This window comes from Megascapheus bottae, chromosome 27, assembly GCF_031878675.1.
Source record: "Megascapheus bottae isolate mThoBot1 chromosome 27, mThoBot2.hap1, whole genome shotgun sequence".
Classification (NCBI taxonomy): domain Eukaryota; kingdom Metazoa; phylum Chordata; class Mammalia; order Rodentia; family Geomyidae; genus Megascapheus; species Megascapheus bottae.
In genome coordinates, this window is record NC_143535.1 from 17,157,779 (window position 1) to 17,181,855 (window position 24,077).

Below are 24,077 nucleotides of genomic sequence, written 5' to 3' on the forward strand. Positions count from 1 at the left end.
TTCCCTGTTAATACGTGGTGACTTGCTAATGTTTCTCACCCTCTACCATAAAATTTACCTCCTCTTTCCTTTCCCCCTCTCTTCTCTAGGGAATGGAAATAATGGTCAAGAAACAGGCTCAGGGCTAGTAAGTAGGTGGTTGGTGGAAGCAATATATTTGACTTGACTAACAGCAGCCACTGGCTATCTTGGAGCTACCTCCCCCCCACACACACACACACTCCACTCTGGATGTTCCTCCTACTGAAGAACCCAGTGGGTTTCCAAAACAGAGAACAACAGAGGCCTCTGCTTCTAAGTATCTTGTCTGCATTCTGCGTGCTATCCCTTCAGCTGGCAAGAGAAGGGACTGCATGTCATTATGCAAAGAATGCAATAATAATAATAATAATAATAATAATAATAACAACAACAATAATAATAAAGCTACCCTGTGGTGAACTTGGGTAATAGATATACCAGAAATTAGCTTTCCAGAACCCTGGTCTGGGAACAGTGTCGTGGACCCACTGAACAGGGGCAGAGCAGGGAACTTGATCTGGTTGATTGTGACATTCCTTTTACCCATTGCCTCCAGCAAAGCTCACCAGGCATAGAAAACGATCCTGACAAGATTCAGGGTGGAGTAAAGGAAAAAATGAGGGGTAAATACCATGGGAAATGAATGCTTCTCAGTCACCATGTCTGGGTCCTTCTTTGGGTTGGAACTGACCTCTCTCCACAATGGGGCCTGGAATTTCTCCACTAACCATGTCCTGTAGAACTGTAAATCTTGTTTGTACCCTTCCTGCACATAGGATGGTGGTGATTTCCCCTCCTCCTCCTCCTCCTCCTCCTCTTCTTCCTTCTCCTTCTTCTTTTATTGGTTGTCCATGGGTTCAGAACTCCGGGCCTGGGTACTGTCCCTGAGCTTTCCTGCTCAAGGTTAGTGCTCTACCATTTTGAACCAAAGCTCCACTTTTGGTTTCAGGATTTCTAATTGGATATAAGAGCCTCAGAACTTTCATGCCCAAGCTGGGTTTGAACTGTGCTCCTCAGCTCTGAGCCTCCCGAGAAGTTAGGATTCTAGGCATGAGCCACCAGTGCCCGGTCTGTGGGGATTTCTTTTGTGCATTCCTGAATAGGCTGGGTGAATCTTCAAGACACAATTGCAACTTATCTTGTCACTCTGGGGACACTGATGTCTCTGCTTTAGCTGATGTTTGGGAAAGCTCCTGAGAACTCATCTTTAATAGTGGTAGGCCATTATTTGGTAACGCTGATGCTCATATCTTCATCACACAACTAATCTCCTGGTCAGATATGGAAAGTAACATGTGACTCTCCTAAGGAGGACAAAGGTTAGCAGATGAGTTAGTAAATAAAAGAAGAAAACATAAATATTCACAGATATGTATAATACAATCATACATATCTTTGTGACAGATTCCAAAATAAGTAAACTTTTTACTAGTGATCTCAAAGACACACAACATTCTTCAGGTATTTACTGAGTACATGCCATGTAAACAGGGCCTAGGCACATATAGGTATTGTCCTGGAGTGGATGGCTCTTCTTGTTCCCAGGACTACTTAACAGAGCCCTCAGCCACCTAGAGGCCTGAACCCAGAAGCCAGACAGATGCAGGGAAGAGCCTGACCATTCATTCATGATTTAAAATGAAGACTCGAAATACAGAATAGTGGAACAGGGTCTGATTAGAAGGCCAATGGGTTCACATTTCAGGATCTAACTATCATCACTCTATCTGCTACTTCTTCACCTCTGACAACTGACCTTTGTTTTCACTGTAAGCATGGAATTGAAGTGATATTTTTCCAATGTTGAGTACTCAGCAAACATCAGTTACAGAGATGAATAGAATCACCTTTTCTTGTTTCCCTGCTTCAAGAAGAACCAAGGCAATGATTTTTTTTTTTAATCAAGGTTGTGAGAAATAATTAGAAAGTTGCTGTGGCTCAAGTGGTAGAGCTCTAGCCTTGAGAAAGCCCAAGAATAGTGCCCAGGCCCTGAGTTTAAGGCCCAGGACTGCCTCCCCCCCCAAAAAAGAGAAATAATCAGAAAGTAAATAGTGCCTTTGGGTCTAAAGCCAGTGATGGGGTCTGCCTGTGGTATTGTGGTGTGAAATGGATGGGGTAGTACAGAGTGACTGTCATGCCGTGGGTGATTATACAGGATTTCTGGACAGAAATGGTTCTTTCTTCCTGCAAGTGTCTGGAGGTGCTTCCTTAAGCAGGGGGCATTTATGGTCAGTCTTGTAGGGATGCTTCTGGCATTCATAAAGGTTAACATGGTTTTTAGTTGAACAGGAGCTAGTATAGGAAAATAGGGGTGGATCCTGAGGGCAGGTAAAGGATTTCTTGGAAGCAGGTAACAAGTTTCCAAGGCCTAGGGGCAGCAGCTGGACAGCTCTGAGAAGGAAGGCAGAGCTTATTACCCTACATTTCTTGACATCTGTCTCTTTCTCTCTATATGCTGCTCTCTGACTCCCTTTTTCTATAGATTAGCCTCTTTATTTAGACTAACTTCTTTATTCTTTTGGAGAAGTAAAACCTACACACCTCTCCTGAGCTGGCCCATCTTTGAGTCAAGCACTCATCAGAAAGGGATCTATTTATTTTAGAATGAATTTCAGATACTTGGGAGAAAATCCTAATTGGTCTTGTTTTTCTAGGTGGTCCTCAGAATTAGTCCGGTGCAATGGGTCCGCAAGAGGGAGATAGATAGAAGATAGCCAGATAGAAAGGAAAGGAAAGAGGGAGGAAGTGAGAAGGGAGGGAGGGAGGATGGGAAGGAGGAAAAGAGGGATGGAGGGAGGAAGAAAAGAAGTTTTAGAGGCTGAGAAGTTTCATGATTTTCTGACGTAAGCTATTGGAATGAGGGAAGCAAGAGTGGTGGCTTGATCCAAACTAAAAGTCCTGGGAACCTTGGATTCTAGTGTCCAAGGGCAGAGAAAAAGGTGTCCTAGATTCAGAAGAGGGAAAACAACTTGCCTCTCATAGGGCAATGGGAGTTTTGAGTAACTAATGCAAAAGCCTGGTTCTCAGGCTCTTTTAGGTTTTTTTGTTTTTTGTTTTTGTTTTTGTTTTTTTTTTTGCCAGTCCTGGGCTTGAGCTCAGGGCCTGAGCACTGTCCTTGGACTTTCTCAAGGTTAGAGCTCTACCACTTGAGCTGCAGCACCTCTTCCAGCTTTTTTCTGTATATGTGGGACCAAGGAATCGAACCCGGATCTTCATTCATGCTAGGCAAGCACTCTACTACTAGGACAAACTCCTGGCCCCTCTTTTAGTTTTTCTTTTACTGTGTTATTAAGTACTTGACTTTAGATACTGTGCATAGATCATATCATTGTGTCCTTATACAAGATCCACCAGATTAATCTCTAGTCTACAGATAAGTGCAGATAAATGATAGTAATACCTAAGGAGCAATTGACATAGCTTCCATAGGCACTCAGATCTTTCTGGCTCCAAGGATAGTACTCTGTATGTGTGTGTGTGTGCGCGCGCGTGCGCGCGCGAGCACGTGCATGCACGTGTATGTGCAAGCACTACCCTCACCATATTTTCTTGCATATGAAAAAGTTATACCTAGATTATGATTGTAAGTATACATATAATTATACACATGTTAACACACACAGGGTCATATGCAGATATATACAAACATGTCAGCCAAGTAGGGTACATGCAAGAGAGGCTTCCAGTGGTGTAACTAACTTATAGTTTAACAAAATGAATACTAGAAATGCCCTACCACTAGGGTTATTAGTAGGTTCTGCTCTGCCTCCAAGACCCCTTCACCTCTGCTTCCCCATTCTGTCCTCCCCTCAACTACATAATTGGTGTGGAAGGAATCATTTTATTGGAAACTCCATGATTCACCTATGACAAGCCAAGCTTGTAGTCCACTCATCCCAGCAGAAGATAATACCAGATTCCTTTTAAATAACAGCACTGTGGAGATGGATCTTCATCTTGCTCACCCGAAGAGCACTTTCTGGGTGCTAGGTATTCACATACATTGCTGAGAGATTCAGAATCAGCCCACTGAAAAATTGCATCCACATGACTTCCACCTTCTTTGGTTGAATCATCCAGAGGAAGTTCTAGGAGACACACCAGCCCATGCTGCAGAGGCCACACCTCTGCCACAGGGGCTCATTTAATCCACCTAGCAACGGAGTGAAAATTGACCCAGTCACAGCCGTGGATATCACCACTCCTTTAGATGACCTTGAGCTAAATGATCTCTCTCGTGAGTCTCTATGATATAAATGCTCATTCTCATCGAACTCTCTCCCCGACTCTGGTAGCTTGACTGTGCTACTTAGCTAATAAGAGACATTCCCATTTATGTCTGAAAGAGTACAACAGCTGCATGCCTCCAACACCTCATCGCTTGCCATTCAACCATTGTTTCTGGCCTCCTTTCCTCTAGTCTCCTTTTTGAGGTCCCAACCTACGGAGCCCCAATGAATGTACCCACTTCTGTGCTCCATCAGCCATGGCACAGTCAGAGCTTGCAGGCAAGATTTTCCCCTGCAGCCCTTGGCTACTGAGCCAGCTCAGAATGAGAATGCCACTTGTAAACCCCAAGCTTCTTGTCTCTTTGACCTTGCAGGAGGCTCTGTCGGTGGTGAGTGACGACCAGTCCCTTTTTGACTCAGCATACGGAGCGGCAGCCCATCTCCCCAAGGCAGACATGACTGCTTCGGGGAGTCCTGACTACGGGCAGCCTCACAAAATCAACCCCCTTCCACCGCAGCAGGAATGGATCAATCAGCCAGTGAGAGTCAATGTCAAGCGGGAATATGATCACATGAATGGATCCAGGTAAGTCTTCCCCGATATGGGGATGGAAAAATCCCAAGCATGTTCTCTCCCCAAGTTTCTGAGGCCCCAGAAATTCTGATGGGATCTTTAGGAGTCAGATTAAATCCAGGTCCCCAACCCCCCTCACCTCCCCCCAAGACACACACTTGCAGAACACCTGCTTGTGTTCGGCCCAGGCCAACTCCATTCTCTCTGGGTTAAAAAAAAAAACCTAGCAATACGATATTTGTCCTATTTCTGTGGGTCTCATTGGAGTAAAGATGAGCAGGTCATTGTTCTAGTAAAAGTGAAGTGGTGAGGAAGGTAGACAACTTGGAAAGACGAGCTGTGCCAGGCAGCAGATGCCCCACTTGGAAAGTATGGAGGAAGGGCAAGGGAGGTAAGCTTTTGCTTATAAAATTGGAGAAAGAAGAATCTTAGAAATATCACTGAAATGATAAGGAGTATCTCCTCATAAACAAACTAAGGCCTTGGGTTCCAGGACCTGACTCTCTATTTTGAGCAAATGGTCTAGGTGCCTCCAAGCACCAGCTTCCTCTTGTGTGAATAGCACAGAAACCTTTGCTTCTTGTGAGCCTTCAGAAACCTCAGGGAAACAACCCAGAATGGAGACCACAACTCAGAAAATGTCCAGTAGAAATTTGTGATCATTATATGCAAAACCTTGAAAGAGAGAGATCGTTAATTTCATTCATGACCTGGCCATTTTTGGTGGACTGTCAGGTCCTCCACTGAATCTGAAGACAGGGAGATAAAGGAAAAAAATGAGACACACGAAAGGGCCTTGACTGGCAGGCAAAGAAAAACAAGGTCATTTCTTGTATAGGTATAGACTGACTTTAAGCAGACTTGAAATGGAACATCATCAGAGCTATAATTCAAGACTGATGAGGTGATAGTCCTAGCCCATGGGGAGCAAAGATGGGCTTTCTGAGAAAGTCAGAAATCTGAAAGACTAAAGGAGGCAGTTTATACCTATACTCTCAGCTCTTCAGGAGGCATAGAGTAGGAAGATCAAGACACCCCCCCATCCCGGCAAACAAGCCAGATTGGTGATTCACACCTAGAGTTCCAACTATGCAGTAAGCATATGACCAGATTAGGCAAGGGCGGGGGGAGGGGGAGGAAGGAAGGAAAGAAAGAAGCGAAAAAGGAAAAGAAAGAAAAAAGAAAACAAAAACATCTTCTTTGAAAAGCAAGCAAAGGATAAAGGCTCAGGATATAGCTGAAACACTTACTTAGCAAATGTGAAGCCCTGAGTTCAAACCCTAGTATAGCCTCCCCCAAAAAATAAGAAATGAGAAGCAGGTACTGGAATATCTCAGATAAGAAATAATAAACTTGTGGATTAGAATGATGGAAAACTCCACGTGGATGCTCAGAATATTTTGGAGTTTGGAGCATTGCAGATTTCTTTATTTTCAGGTTTCAGATATTGCAATTTGGGCCTCAGAGCCCCAGCTCTGTTGACTGAACCTGGGTTGCTGCTCAGGAAGCCTGCTTTGCTGAGTACACTGCTTCTTCCTTGACCTCCAGAGGAGGGAGCCTCTACCTCTAACACTCCAGGATACTAATCCTGGCCTAAAAGAGATCTGCAAGGAACTGACATTAAAAACTCCCTTTCCAGCTCAGTCACACTGGAAGCCAGCTGGAGGAGGCTGTGTGACAGTTCAGTATTTATCTGGCTTTGCTTGCACAAAGCAGCTTGTGATTTGAATTCACCTATCTTGACCAGACCATCAGCAGGTGACAAAGCAGATCCAGATAAGGCTAAAATATTCTTACATACTCCAGGAAAACACAAAGGAGCTACTGGGGCTTCAGAGCCAAGCAAGTTGGGCACAACTGTGGCCAGTGCCTAAAAAATGTTCTCTAAGGACTCATAGGTAAATAGAAGTAAGGAACATCTTTCTCAGAAAGATGCCTTTGCTTAAGGTGGAACCATGGCAGGTCCTATTACTAAATTGTGTTGAAATAAAGGATAGAAAGAAACAAATGGGGGCCAAGTGTCAGTGGTTCACACCTGTAATCATAACTATTCAGAAAGCTGAGATCTGAAGATGGAGATTCAAAGCCAACATAGGCAAGAAAGTCCATGAGACTTCTTACCTCCAATTAACCAGCAAAAAGCCACTAGTGGAGCTCTAATCGAAGCAGTAGAGTGCCAGCTCAGAGTAAAAAAGCTAAGGCACCACCTCAGGCTTGAAATTAAAGACCCAATACTGGAAACACACACACACACACACACGATGCATGCACACAGGAAATTGCTGCCAATCCATTTAGATATCTCATCCTAAGTGCCATGCTTCTGTTCTCTCATCCTGACTGCTAGCAGCACTTTGTCATTTATATTTATGTCTTTTTTTTACCATAACCTAAAAGATAGGAGTTATTGTTTATATGATTCCTAACTTTACATGAGAAACCCAGAGGTTTTCCTTGAAATTGCATAGCTTGTTTTGTGCCATTCAATACAGAGAAGCCACTGGTGTCTGTGTTGTTCTTAAGCTTTGGGGATGGAGCTAGACCAAAAGTGTGCATCATCTCCCATGGAAAATACACACTGGACTTACAACGTTTAGTAGGAGGAACGTGTAAGGCATAAGTCAGAATGATCATCTTTTGTGTGTGCTTACAGACTGATAAAACAAGCAAGAGCACAAGGCCCTGCGTTCAAACCCCATTACGGGCATCACTATCACTACCAACAACAAATACACAACAAAAACATTCTGGATGTTTTTAAATGATCTGTGTGGTTCAAATGTGTGACTCACATTTGACTGGACAGCGCTGGGTCAGAATGTCTTGCACCGTCTTGTGGTTCACCATGCATTCCCTCCATGTTCCTTGATAAGCATGGCTTTCTGAATTACTTCTTCAGGCTTATTGGAGGCCCCAGGGGTATTCGTGCCTCTGGCAGGAAGGAGGCATCTCATGTGTATGATGCTGCAGAGCTTTATATCCTAGCAATGAGCCATCTGAACCAGGGTCAAATGAAGAAAGAGCATGAGCTCTGACTTGCTGAGAGTTGGTCTGGGCCACCCAGGTTGTAAGCAGTTCACCACGTCTCTTTGCTCATCTTCCTGTTGCAGTTGAATCTGGTCCTCTGAGTTGCCCTTGGAATAGCCTGACCCATAACTTTCTGTATTAGATATAGACTTCAGGCAACTTGATCCAAGCTGTGGTCTGCAAATAACTTTCAGCTGCATCCTGTCTCAACCACAGGGATTGGAGGAAAATAGCCCAGTGTCAATTTATGGAGAAGAAACCCAGGATTTGCCTTTGGTACCCAGCCTTCAGGACTTTAAGCTCAGGGTTAGACTTCCTGGATGGGCCAATAACCTCAGGAAAAATCAGACACACACAGACACACACACCGTACTCAGAAAGGTTAGCCTTGTGCATCCGGTTAGCCTTATGCATCCTGTAAATGAGCCTCTCTTTATTCTGCACCTTCCTACATTCTTATGTTCTGAAATTTATAGGAAGCAGACATGACATGTGTCACCGGGGTTAAGGGTAACGGTAGACAAGGAAGTAGTGAGTGGATTTTGGATGATGGCTTTATTATAATTTTCCTTTCCTTGAAAGTTGCTTTTTCTTTGTGAAGTCACATCTATGCAGAGATCTTAGAGGAATTTTAAGTGCTACAGGATTGCTGAATCACACAATGTGAATCTGAACCCACCTATGTGATCCTGGTAGCCGAATGAACGTTGAGTAAACGCTTGACAACTGGCTTGAGCTGCAAATGTGTAGACCTGACAATATGGCTTATTTTCAGCCACGCTGAGGTAGATGGGAAGGAAATTGGAATCTTTGAAATTGTGGAAACCTTCTAAGACTTTACACCTTATTTAAGTTGCTGAAAGCTTTGCAGGGTGCATTTGAGGTTGTTCACAGCCTTGAAAAGCAATGTTCACTAAACACAGACACATAAAAACAAGAGTAAAGAAACCATGATAGCCTGCTAAGGAGATGCTCCCATCCACCCTCTCCCTGCTCTATTGTGACAGCCCCAGGTCCTTTTGTCACCTGTCCTAGTGCAGTCAGCTGCTTGTGGGCCCCTATCCCTCAAATGCAAATAAGCAGCTACCCCACCAATGGCTGAGAGGAGCTGAATAGCAAGATTCCCCCCTTCCCTGTGTGCTCCCATACACACATCTTGTTTGCATCATGCTCTCTTCACAGGCACCAGCTGCTTCATTGAAGAGCTGCTTTTATGCAGGGTTCACCTGGACCCACCCTTAGCCATAGCCAACCAGCTCATGGCTAGGCTCTCTGGAGGAGACACAGAGAATAGAAAGCAGTCTGGCAGGTGATCAAGAGAGATGCAGCTCCCCTTCCCCCTCCATGGTCAGAGGAGGGCCAGCTGGGCAAAGGCAGTGCTCTAGGATGGGTGTACGGGTGGTTTGTCCCTAAGGATGCCCCTTTGAGGTCTTAACACAGAGATCTGAGGCCAAGGACATGGGCAGATAGATCGCCTGCCCGCTGTGGAGCAGATGGAGGTAGAACTGGGGGAGGGAAACAGAACTTCCATGTACTACTGAGTGCAGTTCTGCACAGTGGCTGCTAGCTAGCAAGACAGCTAGGTGGACCAGAACTCTGCTTTACACTCTCCCCCTCCTCCACACCTTTCTTCTCTGACCCCAAATCCTACTTCCTTCCTCTTCAGTCTTCAGAATCTACATGTTTTGAGGTCATAGCCAGGAAGGCTGTATCAAATTTATTCTCCTCTACCTCCTGCCGTAAGAGACAGGCAGGCCCCGTGACCTGTGCCCAATGTCCATGGTCATAAACCAGAAAGGGTCTCTAGTTCGGGCAGTTCCTGAAGTTTAAAATGCTCAGCATAGCAGGAGGTCAGTGCTTAACTCAGAAATTCCCTGAGACCCAGCTGATATGAAAAGGGATTCTTCAAAAGTCCCAGAATTCATATAGGGGAGTACCTCCTCTTCCTCTGTCCCCTGTAGAGGGCCTCTGGCTCCGCAGGTGAAATGTGTGTCAGCTCCTCCCTCTTTTCCAGAGAGAGTCCTTGCCCTCCTGCCCCCTCCCCCACATAATGAAAACTTTGCTTTCTTGGATGCCAATTTAATCCTTCCAGCTTCTCTGGCACTTGAATGGTTTTATGACTGATGAAGAGAGGTTTTCAGACTGTTGTGAGTATGTGCGTGTGTGTGTGTGTGTGTGTGTGTGTGTGTGTATCTCCATGCACATGTATGGCAGAGGGTAGACACATAGGTAAGTATATCTTTGTTTACAGGTGTGCACAAATGTCTGTGTGTATTGTATACATGCAGAAGTATAGTTGAGTGATGGAAGATATGTGTATCAATGTGTGTGCAACTTGGGTGCACATGAAAAGACATATTTGCCTTATGCATGTGTGTGAGTGTGGACTACATATGTAGGTGTATCTGTACAAGCATCTGTACATGTATGTACTAGGTGGTGAAGTATATGTGGCACATGTTTGCATATATGGTGGAGTGTATAGGCATGTTTGCCTTGTGTGTGAGTGTTGTGTGTGGTGGAGTGTGTTCGTGTTTGCCTTGTATGTGTGTCTTGTGTGGTGGAGTGTGTACATTTGTGTATATGTGAAGGGTGTGTGTGGTTGCATGTGTCATGGAATGGGTGCATGCACATATGTGGTGAAGTGTGTGTGTGCATTTGCTTTGTGGACAGCATGTAGAGTGGAGGATTGTGTAAGAGTGTGGCATGTGAGTTTGTTTGTATTAAGTAGGAGTATTGTGTGTGGTGTTTGTGTGTGTATGCAGGGGAACGTGTGCATGTGTGCACTGTCAATCAGGTATGGTAGAGTGCATGTCTGTGCATATGTCATAGAACATGTGTGCACGTGTGGTGGGGGTATATGCACGCTTGCATGGTGGGGTGTGTTGTGCATCTAGGGTCGGGTGTGTGCACATTTTCTTGGTGGGTGTCATGTGTGGGGGGGTTGTTGTGCATGGGAGATGGGGTATATACACATTTGCATGATGACATTTACGATGGAGGAGTTGTGCATAAGTGGGGGTGTGTAGGTTTGCATTAAGTACGAGTGCTGTCCTGATATTTATATGTGTGCATATACAGTGGAATGTGACATGCTTACATTCTGTGTCCTTGTGTGTCTGTGCACACGTCATGGGATGTGTGTGCGTATGTGGTAAGATGCATGCATATTTTCCTGGTGTGTGTGTCATGTACAGTGGGGGTGTTGTGCATGTGTGATGGGATGTGTACACATGTCATAGTACTCATGAATATTTGCATTGTGTTTTTATCATGGGGGTGTGTATGAGTGGTGTGTGTGTGTGTGTGTGTGTGTGTGTGTGTGCGCGTGCGCGCGCGCGCACATGCGCACGCACATGCACATGCACAGGACCCAGCATGCTCAGGCCAGCTCAGCCCAGATGCCTGCACCAGGGTCTGACTGGCGCTGCTTCATCTCTAGCCAAGTCCTTGAACAGCAGAAGCCAAAGGGCCGAGTACTGGTGAAAAGCCCTGATGTGCTACTGCCTTGCCTCCGACTGCCACAGGGACATTAAACCTTCAACAATCTGGGACTCTGACGGCTGGTTCTTGGTTCTTTGCCTGGAAAAACAGTAGGCGAATAGTAAAACCTTAAATTCTAACATGTGTAAGTTATACATCTTATTTTCATTTTCAGCCCATGTTCCCCTCTGTAAGACATCAGGAAAAAATTACCGTCTGACTTCTAATATCTCAGTGGAGCATTTATCTCCCAGCTATGATAAGTGATCTTCAGTACTTTTTTCCTTTCAGATTAAGAAACAAATTCATTTAATTTTCTCTATTGAATGTGCTCAGGCCGCCTCCCCCCACCCCCAGCCACCCCCACTCCCATCTCGCCTGAGTCTGGTAGAGCCCTGGGCTGAGTGCCTGCAGCTCTGGGTTGCTGACTGTTCTCCTAGCTATGGGGATGGGTGGGTCCCTTATCTGGCTTGGTTGGTTTCTTGCATCTCTCATTGGCCCAGTCCTGCCCACTGCAGAGTGGCAGAGGGCAGTGAGTGGCCAGGCTCTGGAAGGTCTTAAGAGATGAATGCAGAGCTAGAAGACTGTGCTCTGAACCTTATCTGAACTCCCTGGTCTGTAGAAGCTCTGGGTTGGAGTTCTTGAAAGAACTGGCCCACTCCCAGGCTGCAGAAACGGATGTTTCCTGCTTGGAGTAATGGCAGCTGTAATCCTGTTTGGCCTTCTGGGGTCTCATTCTCTCCTGCTGTTGGAAGGTCTGAGTGGGAGCTGGACAGGCCAGGATGATACCTCCCTTGAGCCTACGGGAGGTCTATGGCTACACTGGGCAGGGAAGATATGGAGCCAGGGTACCAGGTGGCCAGCGGAGGGAGTGTCAGGCCTGCTGTCCAGCTAGTTGCTTAGCAACCATCCCTACAACATCCCAGTGGCTATGGCTCCCACCTGTGATCCTACCTACACAGGAAAGTAAGATCTGAAGATCACAGTTCGCAGCCAGCCTAGGCAGGAAAGTCCATGAGACGCTTATCTTTAACTACTCAGAAAAGGCCAGAAGTAGTACTGTGGTACCACTTCAAGTGGTAGAGTACACTAGCAAAAACTCAGGAAAAAATGCTCAGGCTCAGAGTTCAAGCCTCAGAACCAGCAAACATGAAAAATCCTAGGTGTTTATTGGGTTGATGTTTGAAAGCGAGCTAGGTGACTGCCTCTTTCCTTTGTGCATCTCTGTATCGCTTCCTCTGTGAAGCTACAGCAGCCACAGCCTCTGTAGCAGGTTGAAATTCTTGCACTCTGGTCCTCCATGCAGGACCTCAGCCTTTTGCATGTGGGCTTTGGATAAATCCTGCCTCCACCTTCACTAGACTGTGTGACACTGGGACAGTTTCCTTACCATTCACTTTCCTTCACCATAAACCACAGATTGTAGTCCTTGGTGGGGTCTAGTGGGCAGGTTATGGAGAAAATTCAATATAACGAAGAGTGTGTGACAAATGCGTGACAATGAAACACTGCAATAGAAATAGCTCAGGGAGAGAACTGTTGCCAGTCGTGTCCTCTCTATGCCAATTTGCAGGGCACATTATTGATGTGGAGGGAATTTCAAACTGTGCAGGCAGCACACGGGGAGACAGAGACTCAGTGAAGGGGCTACCCCCTAGTTTCTAGGGACCCTAGAGAGTGCCTAGTAGAGCCTGTGTGCCCTCCTTTGGGAAAGTTGAGTTTATAGCAAAGATTTTGAGGACTCAGAATGGATCCACACAGAAACAGGCAACCATTCCCTTGGAGTGAGATGGCAGCTATGACCCCACCAGATGCCAGAGAAGACAAGACTATAAAGGACTATAAAGGAGAGACCCCAAAAGGCTCATGGGGAACTACTGTTTTCTAGGCCCCACTTCTAGCTTTCTTATGAAGGAAAGCCCATACCCTTCTTCCATTGCCTCCTTTCCCTTGCCTGGCAAGCAGATAAATAAGATTCCATATGACCTGAGGCAACCCTCCCAGCTGGGGATCCAGGTTGAACGTTTATACCAATCTACCAACAGCTAAAAGACTTTTCCTCAGTTTCCCCTGCCATCTCACTCTTACATTCAAATACATGTTACATCCACTCTCCATGCCTTTTTATTCTGGGATGGGTAGAGAAGGGAAAACCCAGACCCTAGGTGGTAACAGTACCATCTCAAGAAATAGCATGACAGGGGGGCATTACCCATGACAAGCTAAGGATCTCCCAATGTAACAAATGCTCAAACCCAGGCAGAGACAATGTGCTTTAGGACGATGGAGAAGTCATGTCCAGGAGCAGGGACTCATCAGGGTGGGGAATTCAGATGGCCTGGCGCTCAGGCTAACACTGTAAAGCCGCAGTCAGGCAGAGGGCTGTGACACCACCCGAACAAAGCTCACTAAGCAGCCACCATATCCTTTGAAGTCCTGTAATTATAGGATTGGGCTGGGATTTGAAGCAAACTATGGTGACAGCATAGAGGATTGGTCACAGGGCCTCAGACCTTCATCATGATCCTCATCCTTGTCCTCGGGATACCAAGTGGAGTCAGTGATGGCTCCACTTGTGTCTCGTAGGCCCAGCCTGGGCCTCTGAGGCGGGGGGTGAGCTGTCCCTCTTAGTAATGTCTGCCTTTGGGTTTTGTCTCCTCACACTCTAGGGAATCTCCGGTGGACTGCAGTATTAGCAAATGCAACAAGCTCGTGGGTGGAGGCGAGTCCAATCCCATGAACTACAACAGCTACATGGACGAGAAGAACGGTCCCCCTCCTCCCAACATGACCACCAATGAACGGCGAGTCATTGTGCCCGCAGGTACCTGAGAATCCAGGCTGCCTTGCTGCCATTCATGTCTTCATTCTTTGGGGGTTGTAATGGAAGATCAGGCCTCGCTGGGGCAGTATCTACTGGAAGCTAGATGCTGGTGGCTCACACCTGTAATTCTCAGCTACTCAGGAGGCTGAGGTCTGAGGATTGAGGTTCAAAACCAGCCTGGCCATCAAAGTCTGTGAGACTCCAATTAACCACTAGAAACCTGGAAGTGGAGCTGTGACTCAAAGTGACAGCACTAGCCCTGAGCAAAAAACAACCCAAAACCTTCAAGTACAGTGCCCCAGTCCTTAGTTCCAACCTAATCATCAAGAACAATGAAACAAAACTGTTCTGGGGGCAGGGCCAAGTCTCCTCAACTCACAAGGAGTTCTATGGGCTGAGGTCTGGCCTTTCCTGACTTTGAAGGAGGAGGGTAACTGGCGTCGGTTCGCTTTTACCTTTCCAAAATTATAGCCAGGAGCTTCAGTTTGAAAATAGAAATAACTATATTTAACAAATGGAACGCCTCTACGTATGTGCCACAAGTTATGTCATTATGTAAAAATAGCCTCACCCCCCCCAGGTATTAGAACTGTTTGTTACAGAAAATAAAACCATTATTCAATCCTTCTGTCCACAGGCTGGACACTGTGTCCAGTATGGACTCACTCAGCTGCCTGGCTACAAAAGGAGTTTGACAATGGCTACATGTAGAATAGTCGCCAGAGAGAAGGAACACGCATGTCCAAATCTTACACCAAGTGAATTACAAGGCAGGAACTAACCCTGCTTACTAAAATAACTTGACCAAAGAGGCTAACGCCTTCCATTCGTAGGAGTAGAAATGCAGTTGTGTCTGAAGACAGAGGATTAGGCATTTCTTTGAGGGAGTCAGAAGGAATTTGTTGGTCTAATACTAAATGCTTGCTTTAGTGATGGGCATCTCCTTTGTAAACCTTGGTGTGTGTGTGTGTGTGTGTGTGTGTGTGTGTGTGTGTGTGTGTGTGTATGTTTATGTCCAGACAGGGGCAGGACCAAGGGTTCACAGGAATTGTCTGGCACCCTTTATGATATAAAAATGTTCATGCTCCTTCTACAAGGAAGAAGAGTTTTGTTTCATGGGTGCCAATGGCTCATGTCTGTAAGTCCCAGCCATCCAGGAGGCTAAGATCTAATGTTTGAAGCCAGTTCAGGCAGAAAACAAATCTGTAACACTCTCCAATTAAACCCCCAGAAGTTGGAAGTGGAGCTATAATTCAACTAGTAGAATGTTAGCCTTGAATGAAAAAAGTTAAGGGACAGAGTCAAGGCCATCAGCTCAAGCCCCAGTACCAGTACACACACACACACACACACACACACACACACACACACACACACACACACACACACACACAACTTAGTTTGGTGAGTCTCTCTCTATGCCATGTGTGAATTTTTGAGAGAGAATCCTCCCTCTCCTCATAGGTAATACTAGAGCATGCTGGGAAATTCTCTATATTGGCCCAAGGCTAAGCCAGGCTTTTCTTCATTTGCTCCCAAACTCTAACAGAGCTATTAGCCCAAGGAAGATCTCCTGAGAGACTGAAGCAACTAAAGGATCAGAGATTGTCCCTGAACCAGGTTGCTGGCCCCGTTTCATTTTGTTGGTCGCTTGGGAATGGCTTGTGAAAAGTAGGCAACAGGGGCCACACTGCTTGATTGCCCCTCTGACTCCGAAACATATATTAAAATACCTTTAAAGGAAACCATACAATGTCAGCTTCAGGTGCCCGCCCCGTTAACCATAGCAGTAATCATGCAAGCAGCGTTAATTCCTATCAAGTGGTTTTCAACGTGCTTTGTGGAGTGAATGCATGAGCCGTGATTTGTTCCATGTTTCCACCAGGGGCTGGATCTTGAAGCACTCTACTCAGACATTTGGCTTCCTCCAGGGCAGCCTCTGGACATGAGGGAAAGTCTCTTTGGGGCAAGTCCACAAATCAAGGCAATAAAACATTAGGGGAACAAGCGATTGAATTTATGATGGGCTTTTAAGACAAGTATAAACGAGGTTCCTACTTAATCACCAGCTTCACGTTCAGATGGGAAGAAACTAAGGCTAAATCATCCAGGAAATACATTTGGAAGAGCTTAGCGTGGTCCGGAGTGGAAGATTTATAATTCATTGTGCTGTAGAGGGAGAGAAATAATATTGTGATAGAGCCCAAAAGTAAGGGAGGATATAATAAAATAAATAAAATACAAGGTCTAAAATGGAATCTGAGGCTTAGAATACCAAAAAGTGACGTATTTGGAGACGTGGAGGATGCACAAATATGCTATATCATCCAATTCCCTCCTCGACATTTTTCTTTCAAAGCTAAAAGAGTAGAAATGTATTTCCACTTACCAGTGGAAATTACTTAATTGCTTAGGGCAAATGGAAGGGATAACACAAAGCAAGAAATGTATGCAAAGGAGACAAATGCACACTTACACAAGGAGCTTTAAAGGAGCTCAGCATTCTGACACAAGGGTTCTTAGTTTACAGCTGAGTTAAGGCAGGATGTGTTAGAGGACAGAATGAGAAGTCAGGGTCTGCTTTTCAGCGAAGTCCCACAAGATTTGCATAGGACCCCATGGCTCCAGATGATAGGAGCAGTGAGGCTCCAGGCAAGAGAATTACATTTCCAAGGCACCTCAGTCCACCTGTAAAATGGAGATAGTGACATCCATTTTTCGGGAGAGAGAGGCCAAGCACCGCTCAAGCCTGTAACCCTAGCTCCTCAGGAAGCTGAAATCTAAGAATCACTGCTAAAAGCCATCTCAGGCAAGAAGTCTGTGGGTCTTTTATCTCTATTTAACTACCAAAAAATCAGAAGGGAAGGTATGGCTCCAGTGGTAAGAGTGCCTGCTTTGAGGGGGCAAGGGGTGGGGGGAGAGCACAAGGCCTTGAATTCAAGCCCCAGTAATGGCACATGTGCTTACGAGAACGGGTGTGTGAGCGAGCGCGCGCACACGCGCACACACACACACACACACACACACACACACACACACACACACACACACGAAAAGAAGAAGGGGATTTAAGGAGGATCTGACACATGGTAGGAAAACACAGTCTAGGTCATCATCCATTCCAGGGTTCTAGATCCTTCCTATGAAGAAGACTACAGCAGCTATGACCTATGACCCCCAGCTCCCTCTCAACCACTCAAGGTCCCTCATAGAATTCCTTTTTTGTTTCCCTGCCACCTGCCTCAACACCAGCACAAATACAGCCATGTGTGGTAAGAAATTCCCCTGACACATATAAACACACGACAAGGTTGTTGGACAAGGATCAGAGTGAAGTTTCTAGGAAAATACATGCCTGTGGCTGTCCCAGTTCAAGGCCTGGATCTGACCACAGCATGTCTTCATGCTCTGGATCATTCAGAACTGGCTCCCATTGTGCCAAGAGTCTTCACAGACTCTCAGTGGGACAATGCATTGTTTGAGGATGACCTTTTACCATAAAAGCTATTGCTTACTAACTGCCTTGTAGCTTCCATTTTCCTGCCAATGGTAGGAATTTCATGAAGGCAAAATTCATGTGGCTATCTTTTATGATGTGTATATTTAAGGTGCTTATGAGTCCCAATAACTATTGTCACCAAGGGAAGATGTGGGTCCCAGGCTGTGGAATCGGAAGGAACTTTTCACTCCTTCCTACCAGCTACCTCCCCCGCCCTGCCCCAGGGTGAGAAGGATGGGCCAGAACTTGTGAGAATGTGAGAGGAAAGAAGGAAGAAGAGAGCAAGGGAGACAGATAGAGGTCACCCTACACCTTAAAGATTCGTGCTCCTTCACAACTGTCCCTGACACCTTTTCTCATCTTTGAGTATTTAAATAGCCTCATAATGTTTGGGGGATGATGTGGTAAAAATTTCAGCACAGCTGTCCCCAAAAGAAGAGAACCTAGATTGGATTTATGGCAAACATGAATTGAACAGATGGGAAGGATGGCAGAACGAGTATGCATTCATATATTATATGCATTGCCTTCTCTCTAGCCATAGAGGGATCTGTGTTCTTTCTCCCTTTCCCACTTGTTGGCTTTTTTTTTTTTTGGTAACTATACACTAATTGTATAAAATAATGGGCTTCGCTGTGACATTTTTATAAATGTGTATACCATATACTATACTTTGATCATTGCTGCACCCTCATTCCCTTCTCCCTGATATTCTTTCTTGAAATCATTAATGTTCTTCAATACAGATGCCACCCACCCCCCACACACACTCCCTTTCCCAGAGACACAGGCCTCAGCACCAGTGTTTATTTTCATTCTGATGTGACCATTTCTCAGGCAAAGGTTTCAATTGCCCTCCAAAAACTTGAAAGTGGGTCCTGTCGGGAAATCGGTTGAGGTAGCTCAGAACCTTCCAGAGTGCTAAGTGGTTCAGGCAGCACCAGATGCAATGAAACCAGATGGGGTGTTGCGGGGGAGGGGGGACATCTGGAAAAGGGACTGGGAGAAGGGAAAGGGGGGAGGGAGAAAGAGACAGAGGGACTGAGACAGAGAGACTGGGGAGAGACAAAGAGAAAGTTGGAGGGATAGAATCAAAGAGAAAGAAAAATGGGGGAAGGAAGAGGGGAAGAGGAGAGGGAGGAGTGGGGGAGAGGGAAAGGGAAGGGAAGACAGAGTTGGAGGTTGGGAGGGAGAAAGAGCCAAAGGGAATGGGAGGGAACCAAAGCTGCCTAGCTTCCTGAGGCAGAGTGCTTGCTGACAACCCCCCTTCCCCTCCGCAGACCCCACACTGTGGACACAGGAGCATGTGCGCCAGTGGCTGGAATGGGCCATAAAGGAATACGGCTTGATGGAGATCGATACGTCCTTCTTCCAGAACATGGATGGCAAGGAACTATGCAAAATGAACAAAGAGGACTTCCTCCGAGTCACCTCCCTCTACAACACCGAAGTGCTGTTATCACACCTCAGTTACCTCAGGGAAAGTAAGTGTGGCTCCAGCTTGTCCTTCTACCCAAGGAAGGAAGGGGGCGCCCTTGGGTCAGCCCATGGGGCAGGGGATGAGGAGACACATCCTGGAGCTGCTTCCTTGTCAAGGTCAACAGGGCTTCTACAGACTGCACAGGGGCCGACCCAAGGTCAAGGAAGCAAACTAGAAAAGGAAGAAGGAAACTAGGATCTCTATTTTTAAGGTACTCAAAAGCTAGTTGTGCTGTCCCCTTTCTACAAGCCACTTCTGCCTGGGATTTTGTAAGATGGTTATTATTGTGGCTGGAGTTTTCCTGGAGATATGATTTCAAGTTCCTACAGGAAACTTTAGGTTCATATGTTTAGGATGAAAAGTTCTGCAAGCCATAGCTGGACACGGGTGGCTCACAACTGTAATCCTAGCTACTAAGGAGGCTGGGATCTGAGGGTCCTGGTTCAAAGCCAGCCTGGGCAGGAAAATCCTTGAGACTCTTACCTCCAATTAACCACCAGAAAACTGGAAATGGAGCTGTGGTTCAAGTGGTAGCATGCTATCCTTGAGAAGCTCAGGGACAGTGCTCAAGCTCAGAGTTCAAACCCCAGGACTGGAATGAAAAAAAAAAAGTTCTGCAAGTCAATGCATTAACGTTTTCTTATGCTAGTGTTATTCTGGAGCCCCACATCTAACCCAATAGGTTTACCTCTTGCACACTTACTCACCAGGGAAAGAAATTCATGAAGCAGAGGTTCAAGGAAGAATACCAGTGCTCTCTGGAAAACAAAAGTAGGTATTAGAAAGGAGAGCTTAAGAAAGAAAAGGTTTATGTATTCTGAGGCCAGCTAGCACAAAAGGCCCCTCAGGGCTGTTTTCTTTTTGTTTTTCCAATACCTATACTCTTGTTCCACTATTTTTTTGCCCACAGCTGATGCTTTACCATTTAAACTATGCCTCCAGTCTAGCATTTTGCTGCCTTATTCAATGTGGAGTCACTTGGACTTCTTTGTCCATACTAGCTTCAAACCATGATCTTCCATATCTCAGCCTCTCAAGTAGCCAAGGCAGCAGTCACAGGCACCTACTGTGCTTCTTAGTTTGATATGCATCACATGTGATATGTAGTGGTCACTGAGGAGAGGAATGGAATTATTGTTAACCTCGGCCTTTTCTTTTTACCAGAAATTCAGGCCAGGTAGCAGAGCTACCTACAAGTCTTAAAAAGCCCCCCAAAGATGATGAAAGCCACAAGAATATGGACACGAGTCTATATTCCTTTACAGATGATCAAATCCAAACCCAATAGACTCAGGATAAGATTATTAGAGAATTAAGCTTAGGAAAGATGGTTTTGCATTTTTGTTTTGTTTTGTTGTTTTTTCTTGGTCATGGAGCTTGAACTCAGGGACTGGTCCCTGAGCTTTTTGTTGCTCAAGACTAGTGCTCTGCCACTGTGAGCCACAGCCCAACTTCTGGTTTTCTGGTGGTTAATTAGAGATAAGAGTCTCATACACTTTTTTTTTGGTCCAGACTAGCTTTGAACTGTATTCCTCAGATCTGAAGTCTCCAGAGTAGTTAGAATTACAGGTGTGAGCCTGGCTGAGCTGTCAAATGATTTGTAAGCCCCTTTCCTAAAGCTGCCATCTTACACACAGCATGGGACTACTTTTCCTGGTCCTGTGGGCTCTGGGTGGTTTTGTTCTTTCCCTAGCCATTGCTCAGTGAGGTTTTTGATTCTGCAACTGTGCTCTGCATGGGGCAGGGGCAACACATAGCATACTTGCTGGGAAAATGGAAAAGTAAGAAAAATGCCTTCAGAAGTTTCCACTCGTGCCTCTGGGCTATCTGGCCACTTTCGAGGCGTCTGGTGACCGGTGGGAGAGTATATGTGAGCACCGAAGAATGACCTCATGTCTGAGTCTTGCTGCAATATGAAGTCAGCCCCAGAAACAACAATTTCAGAAAAGGGGCCATTTTCCATCCAGCTGATGTTGAGCCTTGGTGATTAGCGTTTTCTAATGATCTAGATTTCCCTCAGCCTTATATGTGTTTGTAGGATGGAAAAAAGCCAAGAATCTTTGAACATAGTCTTGGGGAAAAATAAAACCAGCAAGTAAGGAGCAAGGAGGTGAACACAGAGGATGGATGCAAGAAGCAGCAACAGATAAGCAAAAGCAAGGAACCAGTCTGCCTTTTCCACCTCCCTTAGCAACTTCACAGCTGAGAGATCCCTGGTCCCATTTTATCGTTTCTCAGAGAAGAAATTTTAGATGCATAGGTGAATTATGAATGGCAAAAGGGCCCAATAATCTGGGGCTACATGCTACATGCCCTTGTGAGAAGCATGTTCAAATTCCACAAGCTGGATTTCTGACTATCCCATAAACACCCCACATCCCTTTTGGTACTTCTTGTCACCAAGAACCTGAAGTCAGACAAACACCTTCTGCTCTGGAGGCTCAGGGATTTGAGGTCATTATCCACTTTTAGGAGATATTTCTGCTTTGCGGAGGGCAGGTGACAGGGAAGGAAGTGGTGAGCACATGGTAAAGAGGAGGAGGAGGAGGAGGGGAAGAGGAGGAAGAAGAGGGGAGGAGGAAGAGGAGGAAGAGGAGGAGGGTGAGGAGAATTCAGGTGTATAAGATAGCAAGAAAAAGTGTAGATTGTTTCTTCTTAAGAGCATAGGTAGAAATTAAGGATGATCCCTCAACGTAACCAAAATATGAAAGTTCCAGAAAGGTAATTGTTCGTAAGGTCAACGGCCAGAGTTAAGCATGTAAAGGCCTTTGAGAACGCAGTATAGAACCAGGCTGGGTGACTCACCTCTGTACTCTCAGTCACTTGAGAGGAGAATACTTGGAGGACTAAAGTTCAGAGTCGTCCTGAGCAAAAACATGAGGGGCACCCCCATCTCAACCAGTCAAAAGCTGGTGTCATGGAGTGTAACTGTCATCTCAGCTGTGCAAGAAGAATAAATAAGAGCCAGGGCATAAAGGCAAGACCCTGTTTTAAAAGTAACTGCAGGATAAAGGTTAAGAGCCATGAGCGGTAGAGTGCTTGAGTAGCTAGTAGAATGTCCTGAGTTCAAACCTAAAATAGTTGTTTTAGGTTTAAAATGTAAAAACAAAAACACTTGCCCCAACCTAGTAGTATAGTAGCCTTTTGCAGAATGTTAGACTTGAAAGAACCCTCAGGGAATAGCTTTTTATTTTGTGCTGTGTGTGTGTATGTATGTGGGCTGGGCTCGAACTCAGGGCCTGGGAGCTGCCACTGAGCATTTGTTTTTTTTTACTCAAGGTTAGCATTGTACCACTGGACTACAGCTCCACTTCTGGTTTTGAGGGGGTAGTTAATTTGAGCTATGAGTCCCTACTGGGGCTTTGAACTGCAATTCTTAGATTTCAATCTCCTGAGTAGCCAGGTCTACAGGGGTGAGCTACCAGCTCAACTGGTAAACTTATCAGCTCACTGATCAACTTAGTTGATCAGTTGATTTGTGCTTTGGTCATGGGATCCTCAGGACAGATGGAGGAAGGGCTGTAGGATGAAGAAATAGTGTCCAGAGCCCATCTATGGGTTCTTCTAGGCCAGAGATGTAAAATTAGTGGCACAACTCATCTTTCTAGGCTTCAGCAGAGAAAGCCACACCTTAGAGACTAAGAAGTTCTTGCCAACCTAAAGCCCTGAACGTTTCTGGTTGTCTGAGAGGGGAATTATAATTGTAGACTTTATATGTCAAATTCAAAAGAATACTTTAACGTATCTTTAGAAATAAGAGAAAAATAGCAATGTCCTGAACCTCTCTATACACTGTTGAAAACATGCAAGAGCGTATCTGACCTTCAGGGAGGTGTGCACTCTTCACCTGCATCTCAAGTAGGATGAAGAGGGTAGGTCTGGTCAGGGTGCCCCAGTTCTTGGGGTCATACTGAAATCAGCTCAGGTGACACCAGCAACCCGTCCAGGTGTCCTATGTGACGTTTACGTCGACAGGGCGCCCCCTCGTGGACTCAGGGTGCCTAACTCGATGATCCCCATTTCAAAACCAAAGCCATCTGAATCCTGGTCTACTCCAGGATTCAATCCACTCAATCTACTCAATCCACTGAAGAGCATCCATCCTCAGTGCAGACACCTGTCCTGGCCTCTGAGCCTTCCACTTCAGTAGTGCCAGCCTGCAACCTGACCCCAGCTTCAGACTGCTGAAGTCTCCTGCACTGAGGGCCAGAGGACATTATCCACAGGGTGGCTGTTTTTATTTGTATCCGGAGATATGTGCTTTCCAAATATTTTTCTGTGGCCTTCTGGAATGAGACTGATGAAACCAAACATTCCCTCCACCCCGCCCTTTTCTGGTCCATAGCACCCCAAACTCGGGGACTGATTGGTAGCCACACTAGGCTTTCTCCCAGATACATCCGGTGGGTACAGAAGAAGCTGTGGTGGGAGGAGGACATGCAGGGTGGGGGTGAGGGGAGGCTGGCAGGCAGAACGGATAGGCAGGACTGTTCATTCCCATTCCCACGTGGCAGTTCAGCCTTGGGGCCACTGGGGGGAGCTGGGAGTTGTTGGAGGACTTGAAAGCTCCTGGGCAGAGGGAGAAGCCAGTAGAAGAGTTTGGGGTTTTATGTTTTATTTCCTTGTTGTGCATCTGTCCGAGCTTGGCCTAGGAAAACCTGGTAAGAAACGACATGCTCAAACAGTGGTGTGGTGACGTTCTCCAGGAGGAGAATGAAGTATTTAGTGATAGGAAGATCACCAAAAAAGGTATCAATCTTGACCTCCCCCCCTTTGTTTTAAATTTCATACTAATGGAAAACACATTGTGCGATCTGCGGGCTTTCCACCTGCAGCCTCAGATGCTGATAGGCCTAAGCAATTAAGCCATTATGGTGTATTGTCCCTTCCAGGCTCCTGTCTGGGCAGGAAAGGAGAGCAGGATTACAGCAGGACAAAGG

The 24,077-nt window shown here is 45.8% G+C and overlaps 1 protein-coding gene across 1 annotated transcript in view; it reads left to right on the forward strand.

Moving 5' to 3' along the window:
• Positions 1-24,077, forward strand: part of Fli1 (Fli-1 proto-oncogene, ETS transcription factor) — a 122,063-nt gene that overhangs the window by 61,863 nt on the left and 36,123 nt on the right. The window contains exons 2-4 of the mRNA XM_090319703.1: positions 4,625-4,836; positions 14,004-14,158; positions 18,938-19,141. Coding sequence (XP_090175829.1) covers positions 4,625-4,836; positions 14,004-14,158; positions 18,938-19,141 — 571 coding nt within the window. The remainder of the gene's footprint in view (positions 1-4,624; positions 4,837-14,003; positions 14,159-18,937; positions 19,142-24,077) is intronic.